Here is a 25,075-nt window from a genome sequence, read left to right on the forward strand (position 1 = left end):
TTTCAAGCCTGCTACCCATTCCTTTCCTTTGGTGTCCTCTAGTCCTTCTTTATGGGAACTAATGAAGAGCTTTTCTGTATGCACCCTCTCCACCCAACTCCTGCTTTTAGAGCCCTCTATCCTGTCCCCCCTCCGTCTCCTCTTTTCTAAGCTGAGAAGTCCCAGTCTCTGTAGCCTCTCTTCATATGGGACCTGTTCCCAACCCCTGATCATGTTAGTTGCCCTCCCCTCTCCCAGCCTTTCTCTTCCCCTCTCCCACCTCCTTTTCCCAGTCTCCCCCAGTTTTTTTTCAATAAAGACAGAGTCAATGTTGGAAGAAACGTTATCTTTATTTTGTACATCAATAAGAAGGGGGGCTAAGGAAGGGTAAGTGGAAGGAGGTGAGGGAGGAATGGGGTACGAGCCCCCGATGGGGAGGACTGGGCTGGCTCTGCGGGCTTCTGGGGGTGGAAGCTCTCCTGCAGCCCCCCAATTACTCCCTCTCCCCAGATGGCAGCCTGCGGCAAGTGCAGCCGGGCTGATGGCCGAGTGGTGTGATGTGCCCAGTGTGGGCACTCAGGGCACTCCAAGCCAGAACTTCTTTGCAAGCGGGGCACCCCTTAGAACTGTGTGTCCGGGGTGGGGGTCGGGACCCTTTAAGCGCAGCCCTCGGCTAGCCTGAGACAGCATCTCCATGCTCTAAGTCCTCCTTTTATGCCCTGCCGGCACTGCTTCCGGCCATCCTTAAGCCCTGTTCAGAGTCCACTCAATGTGGACTTACTAGTTCGAACTAGCAAAACGCTAGTTCGAACTAGTTTTTAGTTCTAGACGCGTTAGTTCGAACTAGCTTAGTTCGAATTAACTAATTCGAACTAAGTTAGTTCGAACTAGCGCTGTAGTGTAGACATACCCTTAGTGAGTCAATTGCCCATTTTACTGCCAGGGCCTCTTTCTCGATCGTAGCGTAATTCTGTTCGCTAGGCAAAAGTTTCCAGCTTATGTGGAGGACAGGATGTTTGGCCCCCTCCACCTTTTGGGATAATACCGCTCCCACACCTGTCCCTGAGGCATAAAAGGTTTAGAAAAATCTGGTTGCACTAAGGCAGGAGGATGGCTCAATCGCTCTTTCAGTTCTAGAAACGCGTCTTCACACCGAGGTGACCACTAGACCTTATTGGGCCTTGTCTTCTTCACTAGGTCTGAGAGGTGGGCTGCTATTGTTGCGAACCCTGGCACAAATTGACAATAATACCCGGTTAAACCTAGGAACTGCTGAACTTGTTTCTTTGTTGTCGGGGCTGGGTAGTCTCCCAAGGTATGTCTACATTAGCTTGTTAATTCGAGTTAGGTAGGCAAATGAGGTGACTGGAGTTGCAAATGAAGCCCAGGATTTAAATATCCTGGGCTTTATTTGCATGTTCCCGTCCGGTCGCCATTTTGAAATGTCACTAGCCTGAACTCATTGCCACATGGCTACACACGGCAGTTAAACGTTAATTAAGACCCTATACGAATGTTTCACTGCCGCGTTCCTGGGATGAGGCATACCTGGGAGGTTAACCAATGCCCACATGCAAGGAGGCACCAGCGCGTCCAGACTGCCCCGGCATAGGGGGACAAATGCCTTTGTCAACCGTGGAGTGTCCAGACTACCGTGCTGAGCCGACAAACAGCTGATCGGCTCAGCACGGCAGCCATTTAAACTTAAATGAAGCGGCGATTATTTAAATTTACACTTCATTTTCCTATGCCAGGTACTCTAATCTAAATGCCTATGTCGCCAGAGGCATGTAGTCTAGACGTACCCAAAGTGTTTCTGACCTGACCAGAAATTAAAACTATCCAAATCTCTTAAACTCTGCTGGAAACCTTATGGCAATTATCCAAGCTTCAGTGTGATTAAACAAAGGATTGCATTTTTAAACTGATTTTTTAAACTGAACTTCCATCTAGGACAGGAGTGGGCAATAATTTTTGATGCGGGGGACACCCCAAGATTTCTGAAAGTGGTCAAGAGCTGCACTCTTCCATGATATTAATGGCAGAGGTGTGCAGTCTAGGATGAAAGTTGGGTGCAGAAGGGAGCTTGAGGTAAGGGACTGGGGTGCAGGAGGGAGAGTGGGATCTGGGAGGGAGTTTGAGTGAAGGAGGCAGTTGTGACCTAGGGCAGGGGACAGGGATGTGAGGGTTTGGTTTGTGACCTAACGTAGAAGAGGATTATGATTTGAGTTGCCAGATCTGGGACGGGGTATGGGTGCAGGAGGGGGGCAGAGGGTTGGGGAAGAGTGGATTTGGGGTGCCTAAGACAGGCTATAGCCAGGAGACTTACCAGCCTGCAGAGCTAAATGCTTGCAGAGCTTAAATTTTCTCAGACTGCCTGCCTTCCCCATGCCTGCACAGGCTGCACAACCATGTGTTTGTGTAAATAACTGAGCCAGAGGAGAGAAGGACACAGTGCTTTGAGTGCTGCCTGTTATTCAAACAGGCAGCTCCCATTGGCCAGTTTCTGACCAGAAGTCGGCCAATAGGATTGTGCTGGGGATGGGAGTTATGCCTAAAGCCTTCCCCCCTCCCCTCAGGGCTTGCAGTTTTTAAAGAGAAATGGATCCACAGCTGCTTTTCTGAGTGGTGTGCAAGGCTGCGGGGCAAGTAGGGGAATTTATCTGGGGTGTCCTGCTACGTCTGCAGGCCAAATCTGGTGGCTTGGTGGTCTGAATTCGGCCTGTCGACCATATTGTGCCCAGGCCTGATCTAGCATGACCAGATGTCCCAATTTGATAGGGACATTTCTGATATTTGGGGGTTTGTCTCATATAGACGCCTACTACTGCCACTCTGTCCCAATTATTCACACTTGCTATCTGGTCAACCTACTTCGAACAGGGTGAATGAAGACTTATGCTGAAAATACTGATGGAATAGTATGGGCCTAAAACATTTGTATCACCAATAGTATCAGTTTTAAGATAGATCTGTCACTGAACCCAAACTAGGATGAACTTCAAACAATGTATGTAACTAGTTTTTGAGAACTTGATTTAGGCTGTCAATAAAAATGTGGATGTATATTTCTTCAGGTGTTTATTATAGGAAATATATACAGCAACCAATACACAGTTGGAACCAGAATGATTTGCAGTAAACCTAAATATAATGCTTAGCATTTCATTTTATATCTAGTGACACTTTTGTTACCATTTTAAATATTTGCATTTTTTCTATTTTCTCACTTGGTTTTTAAATTCAATTAATATAATGCTTACAGAAGAAAAACTGTTAATATTGGTCAGGGTCATAATCAGGTGTAGTGCATGCTTCCTAAAGCAGCTCTGGTAACTTCTTTATCTTGATTTTTAACACCATGTATTTCTGTTGTGAGTCTTTAAAGAACATACAGAGCACATCATGACAGATTGCATACTGATTCTTTGTTTGGTATGGACAAAATTACACTGGAATAAATAACATTTGAAACTAAAAACCAGGTCTGTAGCCATATAGTTTATAAATCAGTTATATATGACCCATTTTAACGTGTTAAGCAAGTGAGTAACCTCACTGGCATAATTAAGTATGTTGTCCTAGTTAACAGAGTGATTACTGGGAGTTCAGAAAGATCTTTCTTTCTATCAAAAGCTGTTGTAATCAAACTCTTTTACAAATCTCTTCCACTCTGTTAACTATAGTTTTGATATAGAGATACAGAGTGCCACAGTGATTCTTTCCAGGTTGGCAAAATGGTGTTCTTTTTGGAGATTTCATGAGAACATAAATTCAGTAAGCATCAGACCACAGTGCAAGATCTGTTTAAATCTCTGAGTTTGATTTCTCAATTCCATGCTTCTCAGACAGTGGGCCTAATCCTGCATTTCTTGCATACCCATAACTTCCATTGACTAGGCCCATTGTTGTCTTTGAGAACTATGATTAACAAGCTTGCTTCACTTATGTCTACATCCTTTAATGGACTTCCATGTCTATAGGTTATTACATAAGGCCAGTCTCTGCAAATGCATCCTTGAAGTGAGTATCCTTTTGATTTCTACTGTGTAAGTTCTTGTGTGGTCAGACTCACAGGGAAGGATTTGTACTGTAGAAGCAGGACTAAGGAAAAGGGGATTTGGGTGACCATTTCCAAATTTGTCAGTAGCAGAGCAAGAGTCTAGGTCACTCTGACTCCTGCTAACGCGAGAGCCAGAAGAGATGCTGTGTTCGCCTTTCTGTCTCTCCCATAGGGTATGTCTACACTAGAAAGTTAGTTCGAACTAACGGACGTTAGTTCGAACTAACTTTCCTATGCGCTACACTAGCGCTCCGCTAGTTCGAATTTGAATCGAACTAGCGGAGCGCTTAGTTCGAACTAGGTAAACCTCATTTTACGAGGACTAACGCCTAGTTCGAACTAGCTAGTTCGAACTAAGGGCTGTGTAGCCCTTTAGTTCGAACTAGTGGGAGGCTAGCCCTCCCCAGGTTTCCCTGGTGGCCACTCTGGCCAACACCAGGGAAACTCTATGCCCCCCTCCCGGCCCCGGACCCCTTAAAGGGGCACGGGCTGGCTACGGTGCCCGTGCCAGGTGCAAGCCTGCCAGCACCCAGCTAGCAGACCCTGCACCTGGCACGGCACAGAGCCACCCACCCGATGCCCCCCAGCCCACCCCCTCTTGCCGGGACCAGGCTGGCGGCTCCCAGGAGCTTGCCCTGGACCGCAAGAGGCGGGCACCTTCCTGGGCTAGTGCGGACATCGTGGACCTCGTCCACGATCTCCGCACTAGGCACAGGAAAGTGGCCGTCTAGGGCAGGAGAGCTGCCAGCCTGGCCACCCAGGACCAGGTGTGCATGAAAATCAAGGGGGTCCACTGAGACCCCCGACACTGAGCCCTGAGCTTACAATGGCCGTACTGGGTCAGACCAAAGGTCCATCTAGCCCAGTAGCCTGTCTGCCAACAGCGGCCAACCCTAGGGACCCTGGAGGGGATGGACCGAAGACAATGACCAAGCCATTTGTCTCGTGCCATCCCTCTCCAGCCTTCCACAAACTTTGGGCAGGGATACCACTCCTACCCTCTGGCTAATAGGACTCCATGGACCCAACCTCCATGACTTTATCTCACTTCCCTTTAAACTCTGTTCTAGTTGTAGCCTTCACAGCCTCCTGCAGCAAGGAGTTCCACAGGTTAACTATTTGCTTTGTCAAGAACAACAACTTTCTCTTACTAGTTTCAAGCCTGCTACCCATTCCTTTCCTTTGGTGTCCTCTAGTCCTTCTTTATGGGAACTCAGGAAGAACTTTTCTGAATGCACCCTCTCCACCCAACCCCTGCTTTTAGAGACCTCTATCCTGTCCCCCCTCCGTCTCCTCTTTTCTAAGCTGAACAGTCCCAGTCTCTGTAGCCTCTCTTCATCTGGGACCTGTTCCCAACCCCTGATCATGTTAGTTGCCCTCCCCTCTCCCAGCCTTTCTCTTCCCCTCTCCCACCTCCTTTTCCCAGTCTCCCCCAGTTTTGTTCAATAAAGACAGAGTCAATGTTGGAAGAAACGTTATCTTTATTTTGTACATCAATAAGAAGGGGGGCTAGGGAAGGGCAAGTGGAAGGAGGTGAGGGAGGAATGGGGTACGAGCCCCCGATGGGGAGGACTGGGCTGGCTCTGCGGGCTTCTGGGGGTGGAAGCTCTCCTGCAGCCCCCCAATTACTCCCTCTCCCCAGATGGCAGCCTGCGGCAAGTGCAGCCGGGCTGATGGCCGAGTGCTGTGATGTGCCCAGTGTGGGCACTCAGGGCACTCCAAGCCAGAACTTCTTTGCAAGCGGGGCACCCCTTAGAACTGTGTGTCCGGGGTGGGGGTCGGGACCCTTTAAGCGCAGCCCTCGGCTAGCCTGAGACAGCATCTCCATGCTCTAAGTCCTCCTTTTATGCCCTGCCGGCACTGCTTCCGGCCATCATTAAGCCCTGTTCAGAGTCCACTCAATGTGGACTTACTAGTTCGAACTAGCAAAACGCTAGTTCGAACTAGTTTTTAGTTCTAGATGCGTTAGTTCGAACTAGCTTAGTTCGAATTAACTAATTCGAACTAAGTTAGTTCGAACTAGCGCTGTAGTGTAGACGTACCCATATTGATTAGAGTAGAATGCTTACCTCAGTGAGAGCCTTGAGATTAGACAGTGTCCGATGGGAACTGAGTAGGCAGGGAAGTAATTGTTTAATGTTATATGTAATAGAAAGGTATATATATTAGCTTTTAATTGTTTTGTATTTGAAGATCCGCTTATAGATATCTTCCCTTGCAATATTGCTCGAATAAACTGCCTCTAGCTACTTGTTGCTTAAAAACAATGCAGAGTGAAGGCTTGTTTTCTTCCACAGTACTCACTGAAAACACCCAACTGCAAATATATTTATTACTACATGATGGATAATTTATCCTTTTCCTGTCCATAGGTCCCATAAGCAGTGTCTTGGTGAACAAATATGGTAGTCGGCCAGTGATGATAGCAGGAGGTATATTGTGTTCATTTGGAATGATTGCTTCCTCTTTCTGCAACAGCGTCCTGGAGCTATACATATGTGTAGGAATGGTTGGAGGTAAGTGACAGGTTCAAAAATGGTAACTCATCCAGTTAATTTCTCCTATCCTGAACTGTGCACCTTTAAATTGATTTTTAGGATATTAAATTACTGCCCAGGATATTTCATGCACCTCTGATTATTTTGTTCAATAAATGCCCTATGTACGTGACATCCTGTACTGCACTATAATTACAATACAGGAATTGACTGACTCATGACTGCACTTATGAGAGTCATTTGTATTGGATTTTTCATTGATTTTTTTTAAAACCTTCAGACATCCCATACTTTGAATAAAACAGCAAGACAACTAGAGGTCTAGTAAATATGCAAACTCTAATACTAAGCTTCTATAAGCTCACAAAAATATATTCATACCCAGCTCAGAGTATGCTGGACAGGGCCCAGCTGGCCTCAGAATAAAAGTACAATTGCTAATCCACCAAAGCTCTGGAAGTGATCAAAAGGAGGGAATTAACGTGATAATAAGGTGCCTATATTAAATTACCAACCACCAAAGGGATTCTAATTTTTTAAAAGCATCTCTTTAGAATAAACAAAGAAGCGTGGAATACATAATTGACATCTTATTCTGTCACTGCAACAAAGCTTCTGTTTATCTGTAATTGACTTGAGTAGAAGTTAATCATTTTGAAAGAACCCTTTCTTACTGAATGTCGTGGGTTTCTTGTTTGTTTTATTTTATTTAAGAGCTCACATCCCTACTTTTTTAGAGCCAAGCCCAGAGAGCCACTACCTGGCAGAAGGAGTGAGCTGCTTATGGAAGAAAAGGGAATGAATTCTTCCTCTTAGACCTCATAGAAGGCGCATTGCTTGTAAAGCTCTGCAGCTCCCGTGTATCTCCATCTCAGGAAAAGGTCATCAAGTGGATCCTCTGACTGCACACCTGCCCCGCTCTGCTACACACTTATGCATTGCTGTTCAAGGAGCTACGGCTATGCACCTCCTCCCGCACTGCCCTTTTCCAACCCAAATAGAGTTTCCAGTTAACCAGTGATTCCACTACCAGTTGTGGCTGTGGGACAGTATTTCTTACAAAATCATTATTTTAAAATAATTTTACACCTTACTTCGGATACATGTCTCAAGCTCATCTGAAGAAGCGGGCACCATGAAAGTTCATGATACTATATATATGTTAGTTTCTAAGGCTATGTCTACACTGGGAAATTATTTTAAAATAATAACTCCTGAAATAACTATTTTGAAATAGCGTACCCACACAACAAGGCACCATTGAGAAAGTGCAGATTAATATTGAAATAGCATGCCCACACTGATTGGAGCGTGAATCACATTTAAAGCCCCTCTGGAAGCAGTCCGGGGAGGACATCAGGAGAGCAGTCACTTCCTGTAGCCATTTCCTGAGGCTAGCTGAGACTCATGCTTAAGGGGCTCCTCTCTTCAGCTGCATCTCACACTCCTCTTCTGCATTGACTACTCCCCCCAGGGACACCAAACTCACACCACATGCTCTGGTTGCCCTTGTGGATGCCACATCACTTTCATCATGGAGCCAGAACTTCTGCAAAGCAGTCACCAGCTCTTGGGCCTCCTGCTGTGCCTCATGGCACAGTTCACACAAACTGCCCATGCGGTGCTGCAGGAGGACGATGACCAGTATGGACCGGGGGACCTCTTCACCCTAGCTCTGGTGTTCCTCCTCATGCACCACTCTCCCTTCCATCTTCCCCTAAGTGCCATTTAACACAGATTCTGGCAGCGGGAGACCAGTTCTGACTGGTGGGACTGCATTGTCCTATAGCGATGGGACAACCAGCAGTGGCTCCAGAACTTCCACATGCGAAAGGCCACATTCCTGGACCTCTGTGAGTGGCTTGCCCCTGTCCTCCAGCAATGGGACACCTGGATGAGACCCACCATTGCCATCCAAAAGTATGTCACTATTACACTTTTGAAGCTCACCATGCTGGACAGCTACCACTCCGTCAAACTGGACAGCTACCGAGAACCAGTTTGGCATGGGAAGATCAACTGTCAGGGCTGTGCTCATGCAGGTTTGACTATTTCACTATTTTACTAGGAGAGTGGTAAAGTACTGGAATGTGTTACCTAGGGAAGTGGTGGAATCTCCATCCCTAGAGGTTTTTCAGTCCTGGTTGACAAAGCCCTACAGGGGATGGTTTAGTTGGGGTTGTCACTGCTTTGGGAAGGGGGTTAGATTTGGTGACCTCCCAAGGGCTCTTGCAACCCAATGAGTCTATGTTTCTATGGTTCTATAGATGGTGAAAGCCATCAATGCCATCCTGCTGTGGAAGTGCATCACCCTGGTCAACGTTGACCCCATCGTCACTGGTTTTGCTGCCATGGGCTTCCCCAACTGCTATAAAGGCATTAATGGCACCCACATCTCCATCCTGGCCCTCGATCAACATGCCTCTGAATATATAAATAGGAAGGGGTACTTTTCTATCATGCTGCAGGTCCTCGTGGACCACAGAAGCTGGTTCACAGACATTTACATCAGGAGATTAGGGAAGGCGCATAATACCTGCATCTTCAGGAACTTGAGCCTCTTCTACAGAGTGCATGCTGCCACTTTTCTCCCCAACTGCACCATCACGGTCAGGAAGGTGGACCTCTCCATGTGCATCCTGGGTGATGCAGCCTAATCCTTGCTTCCCTGGCTGATGAAGCCCTACATGGGCAAGCTGAACCCCATTAAAGAGACCATCAACACCAAGCTCAGTAGGTGCTGCATAATTTTGGAGGGTGACTTTTGCCATCTAAAGGGGAGGTTGCACAGTCTCCTCACCCACCTGGACCTCAGTGACTGAAACATCCCCCATGTGGTGGCAGTCTGCTGTGTGCCCCACAACCTTTGTGAAATAAGGGAGAGACTTTCCTGCCTGGGGCGGGGAGGGAGCTGAGTCTGTGTGCTTGGCCAGGGCTTTTGAGCAGCTGAGCACCATTGCTGTTCGGCAAGCTCATTAGGAGTCTGTGCTCATCTGGGAATCTGGGAGGAAGAGTTTCAGCCAAAGCCAGCTGTGAGACTCCCCTCTGAGCCGCCCCACAAGGGGCCTCCTCATTGCCTCTATGTACCTTACCTCTCCCACCCCTCCCTTCCCTTACCCTCCCTTCTCACACTTCCCTGAAAACCAAATAATAAAGCCTTGTTTGTTTGGAAACACAACTATAATTTTTAATTTGGTGAATATACAACAGGGGAGGGACTGGGGAAAGAACCTGGAATGGGGAAAGGGTGAGAAATTTCCTCCTCCCCCTAAGGGATGGGATTGGGACTGGCACCTTTGTGAGGCTACAGCTGCCTAGGAGGCTGCATCGTCACATGTTTGTGGGCCTCCGCAGCCTATGTGAGGCATGGGGGCAGGTACAGGGAGAGATGCAATTGCTGGGAGTTGGGGATGTGTAGGCTTGGAGGTGGGAGTGCGGGTGCAGGGAGTTGCGGGGTGGGAGTGGGTGATGAGAGTTGGGGGGCAGGAGCAGGTGCTGAGAGTTGGAGGGGGCAGGTGGAGGGAGTGACTGGTGGACCGGTCCTTAGCCATGACCATGAGCTCCATGATGGTGATGCCTAAGGAGCTCATGGCCTAATGATGGCATGACGACTGTTTCCACATTGTCTGCCTCAGTTCCCAGTCAGCCTGGAACTCCTGGCGTTTTCCTCAAAGTTCCACACCACGTGCTCATGGGGTCACCTTCACCTTCAGCTTTCACGGAATCGAGAAGATGGTGTGGGAGGTGGTGGACACATCACCCTTGCAGCTGGGCCAGCTGTGAAGAAAAGTGACAAGGGCAGTTATCCCAGGAGACACTGTGCATGAAGCCTAGCCCAAATCTCTGAACCAATGACGATGGGTGCATTTTGGCTGAAGTTGACAATGTTGGGGGGAAGTGACTGTCCCTCCTCTCAGGAGGGCATCTTTTTGCTCGTAAAAGCGGCAGGTCTGTGGTGCCACCCCAGAGTGGGAACTTTCCTCCCTGGCCTTTGTTTAGAACTGCTGTAGTTCTTTAATATTCATCCATACCTGGTCCATTCTGGCAGCCATCCAACTGTACGCATCTGCATTTTGCTTGCTGGTGCAGAGATCCTGGATGTTTATCTCCTCACCCCAGATCTCGATGAGATCCAGGATCTCCAAATCAGTCCAGGCCCGTGCCCTCTTTTGCCCCGGACAGCGGCTTCAGAGGTGGCTACAGACATGCTGGCAACCAGGGGGGCCTCGCAGGGAGCACTGGTATCTGCCATGGCTCACAGACAAGCTGCTGTGTGGCACGAGGCTAGCAATGCTGTCCTGATGCCACAAGCCCTTTCCCTCCTGCCTGAAGCTCTAAAGATTTCAGGAGAATGGGAGCATTGGAGTTTTCAGGAGTGTGGCCAGAGTGACCACAAGTGCAGCTGTGAGAGGCCTCTGGAGGCCAAATATTTTGAAATAACAGTAACTGAGTGTCCACACTAACAATATTTTGAAATAACAATTTTGAAATAAACGTTATTCTTCATCACAAGCAGAGGTTATTATTTGGAAATAACAAGCCCGTTATTCTGAAATAATTTTGATATAAAGGGCTTGCTGTGTGGACACGCACCGTGTTATTTCGAATTAAGGGAAGTTATTTCGAAATAACTCCCGAGTGTAGACATGCCCTAAGGTGCCAAGGGACTACTGATTGTTTTTAAAGTTACAGATGAACACGGCTACCCCTCTCAGACTTTGAATACATGTTCAACCTTAAAAAGAGATACAGGGATAAAAGGCAGTGGATTTATACTTCTAAATATAATCTGCTCTCTTTTGTAGATGAGGTGACATTTAATAACTTTTGTTAAATGAACCAGGAAAGAATTATTCTACAGCTTAGTAAAATACAAAAATGGTGTATTCAAGGTCTTTCATTTTCCATTGCCAATAGCTTTTTATCTTCACTGGGAATCTCTAAATGGCATTTTAGGTTTTTTTGAATAATTTTGCCTGATTATCATGAAAGGTTTTCAATGTATTACATACAATAACAATGGGTTCTTTTCCTGTTTAGGTCTTGGCCTAGCCTTCAACTTGCAGCCTGCCTTGACTATGATTGGAAAATATTTCTATAAGAAGCGTCCCATTGCTAATGGACTGGCCATGGCTGGAAGTCCAGTGTTTTTGAGCACACTGGCACCTCTCAATCAATTCCTCTTTAATGTATTTGGATGGAAAGGAAGCTTTCTCATTCTGGGAGGACTTCTTCTGAACTGCTGTGTGGCTGGGTCACTTATGAGACCTGTTGAACCAAAACAAATTCCTCCTGTGAAAAAAGATGTTGAGAAGGGAGCAGGAGATACTGACTTGCACATAAATAACAAGAAATCATTCTGGCAAACCCTGAATAAATACTTAGATTTATCTCTCTTTAAACATAGAGGATTTCAAGTTTATTTGTCAGGAAATGTTATTATGTTTGTTGGCTTCTTTGCCCCAATAGTATTCTTAGCTCCTTATGCCAAACACAAGGGAATTGATGAATATTCAGCTGCTTTTCTGCTGTCTATCCTAGCTTTTGTAGACATGTTTGCTAGGCCTTCAATGGGACTTGTCGCAAACTCCAAATATATCCGGCCCAAAATCCAATATTTCTTTAGTTTTGCTGTCTTGTACAATGGCATATGTCATATCATGTGCCCACTGGCAGAGGACTATACAGGCCTGGTGGCCTATGCTGTACTTTTTGGGTTAGCTTTTGGAATGGTTAGCAGTGTCCTTTTTGAATCGTTGATGGATCTCGTTGGTGCTGCCAGGTTTTCCAGTGCAGTGGGACTTGTCACAGTTGTGGAGTGCTGCCCTGTTCTCATAGGCCCCCCTCTAGGAGGTAAGGATTACTTTTTTATTCTCCTTTTAGATGACTTTGGACTGACTGTAAATAGTGAAGTTATTATAATATTAATCTAAAGTATTAGACATGCATGTTTATGTTGCCACAAGAACTATAATGTATTCGTTGCTTTTTCTTTTGCATTGACGTCTTCAACATTACTTTTCTTTTTTGGCATTTCACAGATTTAGATTATATTGCTTAGGCATTCATGGTAGGTAGTATGCATGGTGCATATCATAGGTATATAGCTAAATAGTTAGAAACTCAGACATAGGCAAGCTATGATAAGAAATATTTGCTTTCAGAGCTAGCCTACCAGTCCTTTTTTTCAAGCGCTTTACTAGGGCATGTCGAGACTTGCTTTCACTTTCAAAAGAAGATATGCAAATTCATGCTTCTTTTGAAAAAGAAAGTAATTGAGATGCAGTTCTTTTGAAAAAAAAAACCCTTTTTCGAAAGAACCGTGTAAATCTCGTGTTTTTTAGGAAGAACGGTTTTTTTGAAAGTTTTTTTTCTCTTGAAAGAATCGCATCTAGACTACTTTCTTTTTCAAAAGAACCTCTTTTGAAAAAGTGCTCGGAAGAAGATATGCAAATTCACACCAAATTTGCATATCTTCTTTCGAAAGTGAAAGCATTAGTCGCGATGTCATTAGCATATTTTCTGCCGATGCTTTTTGAGCAAGAGGTTTTTGCGCAAAAAGAAGCAGTGTAGCTGCTTCTGTTTTACACAAAAACCTCCTTGTGTGCAAGATCCTTATGCTAATGACATCGTGACTCACGCTAATGAGTCTGTCATTAGCATACTCTTTGCCACAAAAACTTTGTAGTGTAGACAAAGGTTCATGCGCAAAAGGGCCTTGATAGATGCTGACCTCAGAGTACTAAGCGGAGTATTGGTCTTCATTAAAAAAAAGATTTTCGTATACTAATCACTTTCAGAATTATAATATAGAGATGGAATTTTCAAAAGATGTTATTAAGGGGATTGGGTGCTCAAATCCAATTGTAAACTCACAGACCAAATATTAATTTGAACTAAATATATACAAATATATACAATTGAACTAAACAATATTACATTTTGTAAGTCTGAATTATCAGTGTAGATCCTAATGCTGCGAGCAGTTACAAACTGAAGTGAAAGTACAATTACTGAAGTCATAGGGACTGCTCACGTGGGGTACACTGCATGCTTATTTCAAAATAAACTATGTCTAGACTGGCATGATTTTCCGGAAATGCTTTTAACGGAAAAGTTTTCCGTTAAAAGCATTTTTGGAAGAGCATCTAGATTGGCACAGACGCTTTTCCGCAAAAGCACTTTTTGCGGAAAAGCGTCCGTGGCCAATCTAGATGCACTTTTGTGCAAAAAAAGCCCCGATTGCCATTTTCGCGATGGGGGCTTTTTTGCGCAAAACAAATCTCAGCTGTCTACACTGGCCCTTTTGTGCAAAAGTTTTGCGCAAAAGGGACTTTTGCCTGAATGGGAGCAGCATAGTATTTCCGCAAAAAGCACTGATTTCTTACAGTAGAAAGTCAGTGCTTTTGCGGAAATTCAAGCGGCCACTGTAGACAGTGGGCAAGTTTTTCCGGAAAAGCAGCTGATTTTCCAGAAAAACTGGCCAGTCTAGACACAGCCTTCCGGAATAATTATTCCAAAATAGTTTATTTCAAAATAACACATCTAAACTGCAGAAAAACCTCAAAATGAGTCAGGCAGGCTTCCCTAATGTAGACATGCTATCTCCATTTACAGCCCCAGGAGACACTGGGAAGGAATAACTTAGAATGGCCCTGGTGAGGTGATATTTCAAAACAGAAGCTGTGGAGCCTCTACACACGCCTTATTTCAAAATAGCTATTTTGGAAATAGGCATTGTTCCTCGTAGAATGAGGTTTACAGGTTTTGGAATAAGCTGTCCACTATTTCAAAATTATTTTGAAATAATGGAATGGCTGTGTAGATGCTCACGTTGTTATTTCTAAATAATGATAGTTATCTCAAAGTAACAGTGCAGTGTCGACGCACCCTAAATATTTCCAGGACTCAGACTATGATTTGTACTGAAATAACATTTGTTGAACTTATCTCTTAATGCAAATTTGAATGATGCTATCTCATTTTTTATTTTACTAACATTAATATTTCACAATTATCAGGTAATTCCAAATGAATCTGATCTCATCTTATGCTCACTGATGTTGAAACACACAGATTCCTCTAACACAGGCACTTGGCATGCCACCTAGTGGAGGAACTTGGTCTATGACTAATAAAATCCAGTCCCCTCAAGCATTTTTGAAATCAGTATCAATATTAAGTCTAATATTAATGTAATGTTAAAGTATTCAACTATTTTATTTTATTCCTCATTTAGCAGGCTACTGAAAAAAAATCATCTTTATTCTGATATGGAAAATTTGTTTTTAAATGTTGCAGTTTCCCTCAGATCAGAAATTCCAAGCTTCAATCAGGTCTAGTTAGTATGTCCACTGTTCAAAAAAGCATTTAAGCACGTACTTAAATTATATTAATAAACCCTTCAATAAGGCTACTCGTGCTTAAATTCAATAAACCCTTCAATAAGGCTACTCGTGCTTAAATTAAAATATGTGTTTATGCTCTTTTCTTTACTGGGAGATTGTCTTTTAATTTGAAAGTTTAGAAATGCAACAGAAATACAAGAATGACTCACTGTGAAAAGGTAGTCAGAATACATTTTTTCTTTGAGCCAAATGGCTTATGTATATTAACCATGCCTGCTCATTGTGGCATTCTGTCCCCTTCTGATACTGGTAAAGCCATCTAGAGATTAATAGTCCGGATACAACCTTGAATAGCAGAGCACATTTTTTTAGCTACTAATAACTCATGTGTTAAGACATGATGTCACAAATTTGATTTCCATTGATGAGGTGAGGAAGAATTACCTATACAAGTTTGGGGACTCACTTCAGAGTTTGAAACTCAGTTTTCATGGCAGTGGTGTCTGCACACCCAGGTGAAATATTCTGTCTTTGGGGTCAGAATAAATGGAGCATAAATAGCAACTGCACAATGACCCATGGTGATAGGAGCTGAGAAAGCAGACACCTTTCCAACCTCTTGTCTGCCAGTGCGCCCTTCCCCCCACTGAGAGACATTCATTTCAAAACAACAGTAGGGGGGAGGGTGGAATTCAGCCCAGAGCAGAAAAATATACAATCTACTATTATTGACTAGACTGTATGTCCTTAGTCTTTCAGTTATTTCACTACAGATATCAAATACAATACATGCCAATCTAGCTAATATAAGATTTGCACTGTACATCTATCTATGAAAATGCCGAATCTTGGACAACGTCTATAGCATTGAAAGTACTTTGAATGCAGCATATTTCTTGATAATACCAGCAGGAAGGAAGGACCTGGAATTCATTTCTGTCTACAGTCAGTATATTTTCAAGTTTTATTCTGTTTTTGTTTCTGTCTTTCAGGTTGGTTGGTGGATATAACTGGAGAATATAAATATATGTATATTGTCTGTGGATCAATTGTGATTGTGGCAAGCATTTGGTTATTCATCGGTAATGCCATCAACTACAGGCTTTTGGCAAAAGAAAAGAAGTTAGAAGATGAAAAACAGAAAGCATTAAAGAATGCTGATCCCAAGGAAGCAGAACCTTTGACCAACAATGAGAACGAGGAGGCTGCCAACAGGGCTGACAAAGTACTCAATGATACTTCAGAAAGGGAAACTAATATTTAATATGAAATATGGCTCAGATGTCAATGTTTTTGACTTCTATTACGAGTATTTTGTTGAGATATAGGCCAGGTTTTGTAGAAATAATGATCAGCCAGAATACTGGATGAGAACAAAAATTTGCCCAGTGCCAGGATTCCAGACAAATTGCCATCTACAGTTTGTTTATTTATTTTGGTGATGAGAATTGTAGGTTTCAGAGACAACGACTCTATTCCCATGAGTCCTCATGTGCTATGACTATGGGCAATATAGGTCAGATAAAGTTAGACTTTACGGTCTTCCATGACAAATTATCTTGTTCCAAAATAACTTCTAATGCAACAGTATGTGTTTAGTCTTGTTTCAGAAGCCATCTGTCTTAACCCTCAGGACTGCCAGTGCCTGTCAACTTCTGCCCACCAAAATATTTTGTCCTCTGGTCACATATTTAAGCAGTTACTTTTTAACTCTGAGAACACTCAGGCTGCATAAATACAAACTGGCTTAAAAAGCTGTGTGTATTAAAAAAGAAAAGATGAACATGTCAGTGGTACATAGCTTGTAAGGCTAGTTAACATTTCATTCACTAGATACGTAGACTTAAATTAATGAGAGAGACTAACTGGTTCAGGGGATAGGAATGGTTCAGCTTTTTATCTCTCATGACCTAATCCAATATCCACTAAAGTCAAAGTGAGTCTTTTCATTAATTTCAGTGGGCTTTGGATCAATCAGTCCTTTGGTAATTAATTCAAATCACAGCCATATGTTTATTCGCAGAAGGTCATTATCTTTGATAGCCTATGCAAAAGGAATTTTAAGACTTAACTTTGGGTCCTTGTGCCCAGGTAACCTAATTACAATTCTCATCTACCCTCCCAACACAAGTCAAAACTAACTCCTTTGTTGACTGTATGAGCAGAAAGGCCAAGAACTGAACCTTCTGTAAAATAATTGAGACATACTGACAGTGCAAGGTGGGAAACCTGGCATTGTTACTGCCTGTGGTAACTTTTTCTTTTTTTTACTGGATTTTGGTTTTGTATCAGTATTGCATAAAATGCACATTCAATTTCAATTGAAAAAAACATTTTTTCTTAAAGGAGTACAAAAGTACAAATATTAAACAGTATCTGCTTATGATTTCTCTTGAAAGTTAATACTGAAAGCTAATTTAATGTTTGTAGAAGTTTCAAAATGATGGCATGTGAAATTAAAATATTTCTGTTTTATTTAGGTGAGTAAAGAAAGGTGCTATTCATAAATATCGAAGGCAGGCACCTCCATATGCATGCATCTCAAATTGTGAAAATTAAAGGGCTGATTCATGCAACATTTGTGAACTAGTTATACACTATTGACACTTGATTCAGAAAAAAAACATGCTATTTTGCAGTACATTTTAACACATCCCTTTTTATGAACATATTAAACAGACTGATAAACTAAACAGAAGATGAACTTTCAGATACATTTATCATATAACATAAATAAATAATTAAATCTGTGAAAAATTGGGAAGTTGTGTGTACATTTAAGGTAGACTTGCCCTAATACTCTTGTTTAATTTGATTATTTACATCAGGGTTTTGGGGTTTTTTTGCTTTTGATGTACTATTATATTTAATCTACAATGTATTGCATAGCAGAAGCAACACGTTGTCCTTCCTTTCAACAATTCAGCATTGTTTTCAGTAGTATACTAAATCCACTTCCAATGCTGTGCAGGAAGGTAAATTGACATTTTCCAATGCTCTTTCAGCAAAGCTGGACAATTAAGAGAAAAATCTAGTGATTTTATAGGAATCTCAGTAATGTCTAATGCACAGGACAAGCAAATCTTGAAGAAAAAAAACCCCATTGTTACTCACTTTGGGCTGAATTAAGAGTAGATTCAGTGCTGTGTAATAGGTAGTCATGGCTATGTCCCCACAGGGGGTTGGTCACAGTTCCTGCACTGCCTTGCCTTACTTCCAAAGATCAAAACATTGGAATAAGCTAAACTGTGCCTAAGGGCCACACAGTGGAATCCTTACTTATGCTAAGAAGTACCTTATTTCTTAAGTAGTACTATTAGTAACTTTTTTAGTGTTCTGCACCTCTTTTTGCTCCTAATTCTGGGAAACACTAAGCAACTCCCTCTTTATTTTGGAAATGAAGGGTGCTGAGCATAGTACTATTAAACAGGTCTCAGCACCTTCCTGGATGAGGCCTTTTGATTCTCAGATTGGTGACAAATGGGTCATTTGGCATTTTCCTTATTAATATTTTCTCCCTCCATTGTCTTATGAAACTACTAACCAAAGTGGTGTAATCTATAGGAAAAAGGTGCTTTTCATCTTCATAAATGGAAAATACTCAATATCAGCAGCAAATAGACAAGCCCTTTACTTGATTAAACTGATTTCTGAAGCACTGGATAATAGCTTTCAGAATAAACAGGTGATGATTTCTGTCCAAGAGCACTTAGGTTAGTGCTGCCCTTGGCTTCTTTTTGTCGGACCTCTGCCATAGAGTTAGTCTCCCTTGATGCACGTCAGTTTGGGTTCTCATATTACACAGGTGTAATATAAGAATAACATAAGAGTGGCCATACTGAGTCAGACCAAATGTCCATCTAGTCCAGTATCCTATCTTCCAACAGTGGCCAATCCCAGAGGTGTCCCAGAGGGAGTGAACAGAACAGGTAATCATCACGCGATTCCTCTTCTATCATCCATTTCCAGCCTGTGACAAACAGAGGCTAGGGACACCATTCCTATCCATTGATGGACCTAACCTCCAAAAATGTATTTAGCTCTTTTTTGAACCCTGTTAAAGTCTTGGTCTTCATAACATCCTTTGTCAAGGAGTTCCACAGGTTGACTGTGCACTGTGTGAAGAAAAACTTCCTTTAGTTTGTTTTAAACCTGCTACCTATTAATTTCATTTAGTGACCCCTAGTTCTTAGGTTATGGAAACAAGCAAATAACTTTTCTGTATTCACTTTTTCCACACTAGTCATGATTTTATAGACCTCTATCATATCCCCCCTTAGTGTTCTCTTTTCTAAGCTGAAAAATCCTTGTCTTTTTAATCTCTCTTCATCTGGGACCCATTCTAAACCCTAAATAATTTTTGTTGCCCTTTTCTGAACACCACTAAAATTGTATACTAGTGTGAGGTTCAGGACCACATTAATTGCAGTGGTGTTAGTCGTGCTACCACATGGCTATTTTTTTAATCACCTCTTAAGAACAGAGCTTCACATGCAGTTAATTCTTCTTATTTTGGCTTTCTCTCCCTCTGTACTATCCTTTTTAACTACAAAGAAATGGTTCACACCAATGAGTCTGGTTATTTCTTTTATTTTTTTTCAAGTTTTAATACAACAGCAACCCTATTCTCATTGAATTATTTCAGGCTATCTCCACTTCTGGACTATTCCCAAACTCACTTTCTGCTATTAAACCTTCTGTCATAAAAAGCCACATACCAGAGCCCTCCACACTAAAGAGCAGGGATTGTGAACTATCCTGAAAGTTCTGCAAGGTCTCTTTTCATGAGCATTGCTCTTCTTTACAGGGTGAAATCCTGCTGTAGAAGTCAGTGGCAAAACTCCCATTGATTTCAGTAGGATCAGATTTCATATCAAGTCTCTTCCTTTTCTGACTCTTGTACTTCTGCCAAGACTTTTCAGCGAGGATAAGGGAGATTTGTTTCAATGTTAATGTAATGGGCCAACCTTTGATCCCAATGATGATGTCAATAGTAGTTGTACAATTTGTTTCAGTAAGCAAAATCAGACTACCTTGCTGTAAGTTAGGCTAACATTTTTACATAGTGCAAAAATGGGATGAAGGCAACTTTTGCCAATTTCTCTATAGGTAACTATATTTTTTACTCCTATACAGGCATATAAATGGAGCTTTTATTGTTTTCTACCAAATACAGAATTTCAATTTTAATAAATGTTCTATGTAATCTTTATTTGTGTTGTTTTGATATTAGTGGGTTTTTTGTTTGTTTTTGCATTTAACATGTAGAAAATCTTTTTCAGCATAAATTGCATCTTCTTCTGAAATTTGGTATTTTTGTTCTGTCATCTTCTATCAATTACACTTTAGACAACCCCTAAAGAATGTTAGCAAGTAATTAGAAAGCCTCCCAAATATTTTAAAACTCTAATGGTAATATTTTTATTTTATTATTATTTAAAACAAACATTGCAAATTTAGGATCAGAGTCTCAGAAATCTGGGATTTCTCTGTTGACCACCAGCTGTAGCATTGGCCCACCAGGAGAAGTTTTGACCCTTTACTGGCTTGGGTTTTTACACATATCTTCACTTTTAATACTTGCTATGGTATCATACCTAAATGAAGTGTCCTGTTGACTTTTGGCTCAGATATAATAGGTTATTATATATCTTTAATTACTGGGATAGATAGACTCAGATCATGGAAACAAATTACAGAAATGTTGGTAGATATATATTACACATTTCTCAAAGGGAAAATATTACAGTAATGTATTTTACAGGTTTGAAACCAGTATTTCTTTTATTTCAGAAATAATAAGGGATTTGCTATTGCTCTGTTTTTTTGCTTTTTTGTTTTTTTACAGGGAGGAGAGTGATCACAGAAAGTAAGACTGGGTCCAAGGTGCAGTTAGTCCCCTTCATGCCTTTTGTATAACAGGAGAGATGCCTTTCTTGCCAAGGATATCCTTATTTTCAGCTCAGAACTCTATTCTTGCCATTATAGGGTTGCCCAGTGAAATCAATAGATTCCTATTCAAGGGGGTATCGGTCAGACCCTGACAGTGAATCCTGACCCCCAATGAAGTCAGTGGCAAAACTCCCATTCATTTCAAAGGAGGCAAGATTTCATCCCTACTTTTCTACTATATATACCTGATCTCAGGGGTACTATATATAATATAATAAATACTAGCTATGTGACCAATGGCAAAGTAGACTGTGCCTGCATAATTTTCCTAATGAATCAGTCCTTAATTTTCACATGCTGTATAGTAATAGTATTTTAATAGTCTATGTAAGACATATAGATTATTAAATATAAAAGGTATATTTAAATAAATACCTGAACAAATATTACTCAAACCAAAAGAAAGTTAACTAGCTCTCTTTAAGCCTTTCTTCAGCAGATTGTAGTCTCCATTCTTCATATCTATTTGAAATGTGTTTTTTTCTTTGCAGATTTTATATGTATTTTAATCCACTTACAAATGTTTTATTTATCAAGCACAGTTCAGAACCCTTTATATTTATTATTCTTTTACTATACCAAATAAAACATTTGTAAGTGAACTAGAAAAAGTACTTGCATGCATGAAACTGAATTTTTTCTACAGAAATATATTTCATGATTTTTAATTTTTTTCTAGTTTATTATACAAGAAATTCATTCAAAGAGAGCAATGTAATATCCCTACCACGTCCCACATGTTCAATATGGCCCAAAATATCATCAGGTATTGTAAATGCTGTGTTAAAAAAAAGAGTGTTTTTTATAATCTTACTATAGAAATATTGTATAGATCAGGGGTTCTCAAACTTCATTGCAGCCCAACCCCCTTCTGACAACAAAGTTATCACATAAATCTCAAGAGGGGAATGTCAGAGCCTGATCCCCATTGCTCAGGTGGGAGCTAGAGGGGTGCTGAAGCCCCAACCCTTCTGCCCCAGGTGGTGATAGAAGAGAGCCAGAGGTCCATCCCTGCCAACCTGGGCGGGGATAAAGCTAGGTCTTCAGATTCAGTGCTGGGTCCCAGTAATTCTAATTCTCGCCCCATTAATATGTGATTATGACCCACAGTTTGAGAACCACTTTTCTATTAACAAATGATATAATTTGGGCTGTATTTCATCTATACGATTACATACATTGATGGCCTGATTCTATGAGGCACTGAAGGCCATTAAGTTCCTGTGAATTCAGTGGAAATTGAAGGTGCATCAGCCACCAGGAGAAACATAGAACCTTCAACAGTTGGGCCAACATTGGGGTTTTAGAAAATGTCTCTTGGTGTAGTTTTTGAAGTGTAATGAATGTCAAATTTAAATCAACAATATCATGCGGTTGACTGTATCTTTTTGTACCTTTTGTATATGTGTTTCAATCTGCCTGAAGCTACACATTAGAGAGAAAAAAATGCATTAGCCTATGACACAAGGGAAAGTTTCACCAGGAAGAATAGAGTGCATTTTCAAAATTGTGTGTGAAAAAGCACCCTTCTTTAAATGAAGTATTGGAGCATTTTCCATCCAGCACCTTCTTTGAAAATACACTTCTTCTGTTCCCTACCAACAGAATGTGCTATGCAATAATTAGACATGTAGTAGCCACTCCTATTGACTAACAAGATTTTTTTTAAAAAATTTCAATACTGTATATTTTTTACTTGAACATTTTGATTAGAAATTTTTGGACAATCATTTATTAGTTAGAGGTGCTATTCATATTCCAAAGATGGTTAGGATGACAATAAATGTGTCTACATTCAATAAGCTTTTTATGACTCAACACACTTTCATTATTCATACTGTATGTTAATACTGTATACATGATTATACACTCTATTATGCTGTATTCATATGTATATTTATTTCTTCTTGCTCATTAACTCCTATTCCAGGCCTGTATTAGAGACTAATGTGTCCAGTTTGTCCCTCATATTTATGGAATTACAAGGAAAATGACCTATGATAAACAATTTAAGAAGTGAAAACTGAAAATAAAATTATCATGTAAAATTTGTGAAAGAATTTCATCTTTATGTGGTCTTTGGATATATGCACACAAATTTATTTACACACATAAAATATACTTGATTTAGTTTCATAGAAATAGATTAATTAGATGTGATAGTTTCCTCTTGATACATGTATGTAACTCCCACTAAATAATCATGAGAATTATTCATGTCCATCCACATGGCTCAAATCCTCAATGTTTAAGCAATTATAGCCCATTGAAATCAATGCACCTAAATATCGTTGAGGTTCTGGAACTATGATTCTGAGACTTGAAATGAGACTTTTTGTTTCCCTTGTCATCTTCTAACTTTTCCCAGATCATCTATGCTAATTGATTGGCCAAATTCTTCTCTAACACTACTCATAACTCCATTTGCCACAGTGAAAATAGTTCTGATGTAGTGCCAACAAGATCAGACTAAGATCGGTTATTTTAAACTCAGAAGCATTATTTATCATCCATTTGATTTTTCAGCCTAACGCCAGGATATTAATGTGCATCTTCTGCTGCACATTGGTATACTGGAAAACAAGTGTGTATAACTTTAGAATACAGTAAACTGGTGAATATGCCTCAGAGAAAAAACTAGAAATCAGATAATCTTTGTTTTTAGACCTTTATGGTTCATTTAGTTTAAATTCAGTTCCATTTTCTGTAACATTAGCTACAGCCTACCTAGTCAGAATATATTGATTCAGCTATCAGAAAATGTAGAATTTTGTTTAGACCCCTTTCTATTTAGAATGCCTCCATATTACTTAGATTCTTAAGAAATAAAATATAAAACATACACCATAAATAGTAAGAACGGAGCTTCAAAGTGGCTTCCTGGAAGTTTTGTTTTATTTCCATTGGGATATTGCTATTAACTCTATTAATCACAGTTGATAACACTCACATTTACATGTATGAGTAGTCCCATTAAAGCCAGTGAAACTACTCATATGCTTCAAATTAGGCACATGGTTTAGTGTTTTGTTGAATCACAGCCATTCTGAACATAGTTCAAACTTATTCCCTTGCCAGGATTTGGAAATGGCTTGCTGGAGTTCAACAACAACAGAATTGAAAATTTCAGCGTAATGTGTCTCCCTATGATTGGCTGTTAGTATGTTACCCATGCAAAAGTTATTTTGTCCCACTGAGGGAGACTTTCGAACTTCTTATATTCCTAGTTGGTGTTAACAAGTTGCATGTGTCACTCTGTCTCAGCAGTAATTACCCTGCACCTTTATTCAGGGTTCACACCTCTGACATCTGGATGACTCAGAGAACTCCTGTGCACAATCCTAGAATCTGGCATCCAAATACAGTTTGTGTGTAATGATCTTTAAAATAACAAATTTGAAAACATTTGCTATTTTCCCAATGCTTCTTTCTCACCTAATGGCATAGAGTTCTCAGCATTTCACTTCTAGTAGTGCTTTTAGCATAAACTATGGCAACCCCTTTGAAGCTCAAATACACTGAATTTTATGTTCAAAGATGTGCAAGGAAAAGAAAATAAATTGCCTGTATAATGAACGAAGAAGTTGCACAATTAGCAAATGCAGTCTTGTGGTATCGATGTTGGTTCCAGGATGATGAGGTGAGACAATATCTTTTATTGGACCAACTCTCAGCAACAAAAATTGGTTCAACTAAAGCTATTAGCTCACCCACCTTGTGTCTCTAATAATCAGCTAATAATATTCATTGCTAAAGTAAACATGTCATTTGCAATAAGAACAATTCCTAATCGTTAGGATGTCTCAGGACTTGTAATGTAGCAAGTACTTGTTTAGAATGATGTAATCCTTTGAGACCTTGTATTTTCCCACAGAAAAGTCCTTATATCTTGACCACTTTTGTAAGTTTTAAAGATTATTCAGATCCCTCATTTCTTTCGTGTGCCTGACAGTGAACACATCAGACACCACTATGATAGTGAAGGATATTGATTAATAGGTCAATGTATATTATTTTTCAAAAACACATTAATTAGTACATAAGAAACTTATTTTCTTAGTGAACTGTTAGCTCACCGCAATTCCACTGAAGTCTGTTTGTTCTCACAGGTGTACAGAGCTACTTCACATGAAAATAGTCCTAGAAACATATCAAAATGTCAAAAATGGGGTGGGGAAGACTTTTTGAAGTAGTCTACTATATCTGACATTGTTTTTCTTTTAGGGTATATCTAG

At 41.1% G+C, this 25,075-nt stretch overlaps 1 protein-coding gene across 4 annotated transcripts in view; it reads left to right on the forward strand.

The window, feature by feature from the left end:
• Positions 1-22,890, forward strand: part of SLC16A7 (solute carrier family 16 member 7) — a 141,783-nt gene extending 118,893 nt beyond the window's left edge. For all 4 annotated transcript variants that reach the window (XM_075930713.2, XM_075930720.2, XM_089779579.1 and 1 more), the window contains 3 exons: positions 6,415-6,558; positions 11,581-12,393; positions 15,881-22,890. In XM_075930713.2, the coding sequence (XP_075786828.1) occupies positions 6,415-6,558; positions 11,581-12,393; positions 15,881-16,152 (1,229 nt within the window). In that variant the 3' untranslated portion in view covers positions 16,153-22,890. The remainder of the gene's footprint in view (positions 1-6,414; positions 6,559-11,580; positions 12,394-15,880) is intronic.
• Positions 22,891-25,075: the final 2,185 nt, after the last annotated feature.

The sequence above is a fragment of the Pelodiscus sinensis genome, chromosome 1 (genome assembly GCF_052426305.1).
Source record: "Pelodiscus sinensis isolate ZL-2025 chromosome 1, ASM5242630v1, whole genome shotgun sequence".
NCBI lineage: Eukaryota > Metazoa > Chordata > Testudines > Trionychidae > Pelodiscus > Pelodiscus sinensis.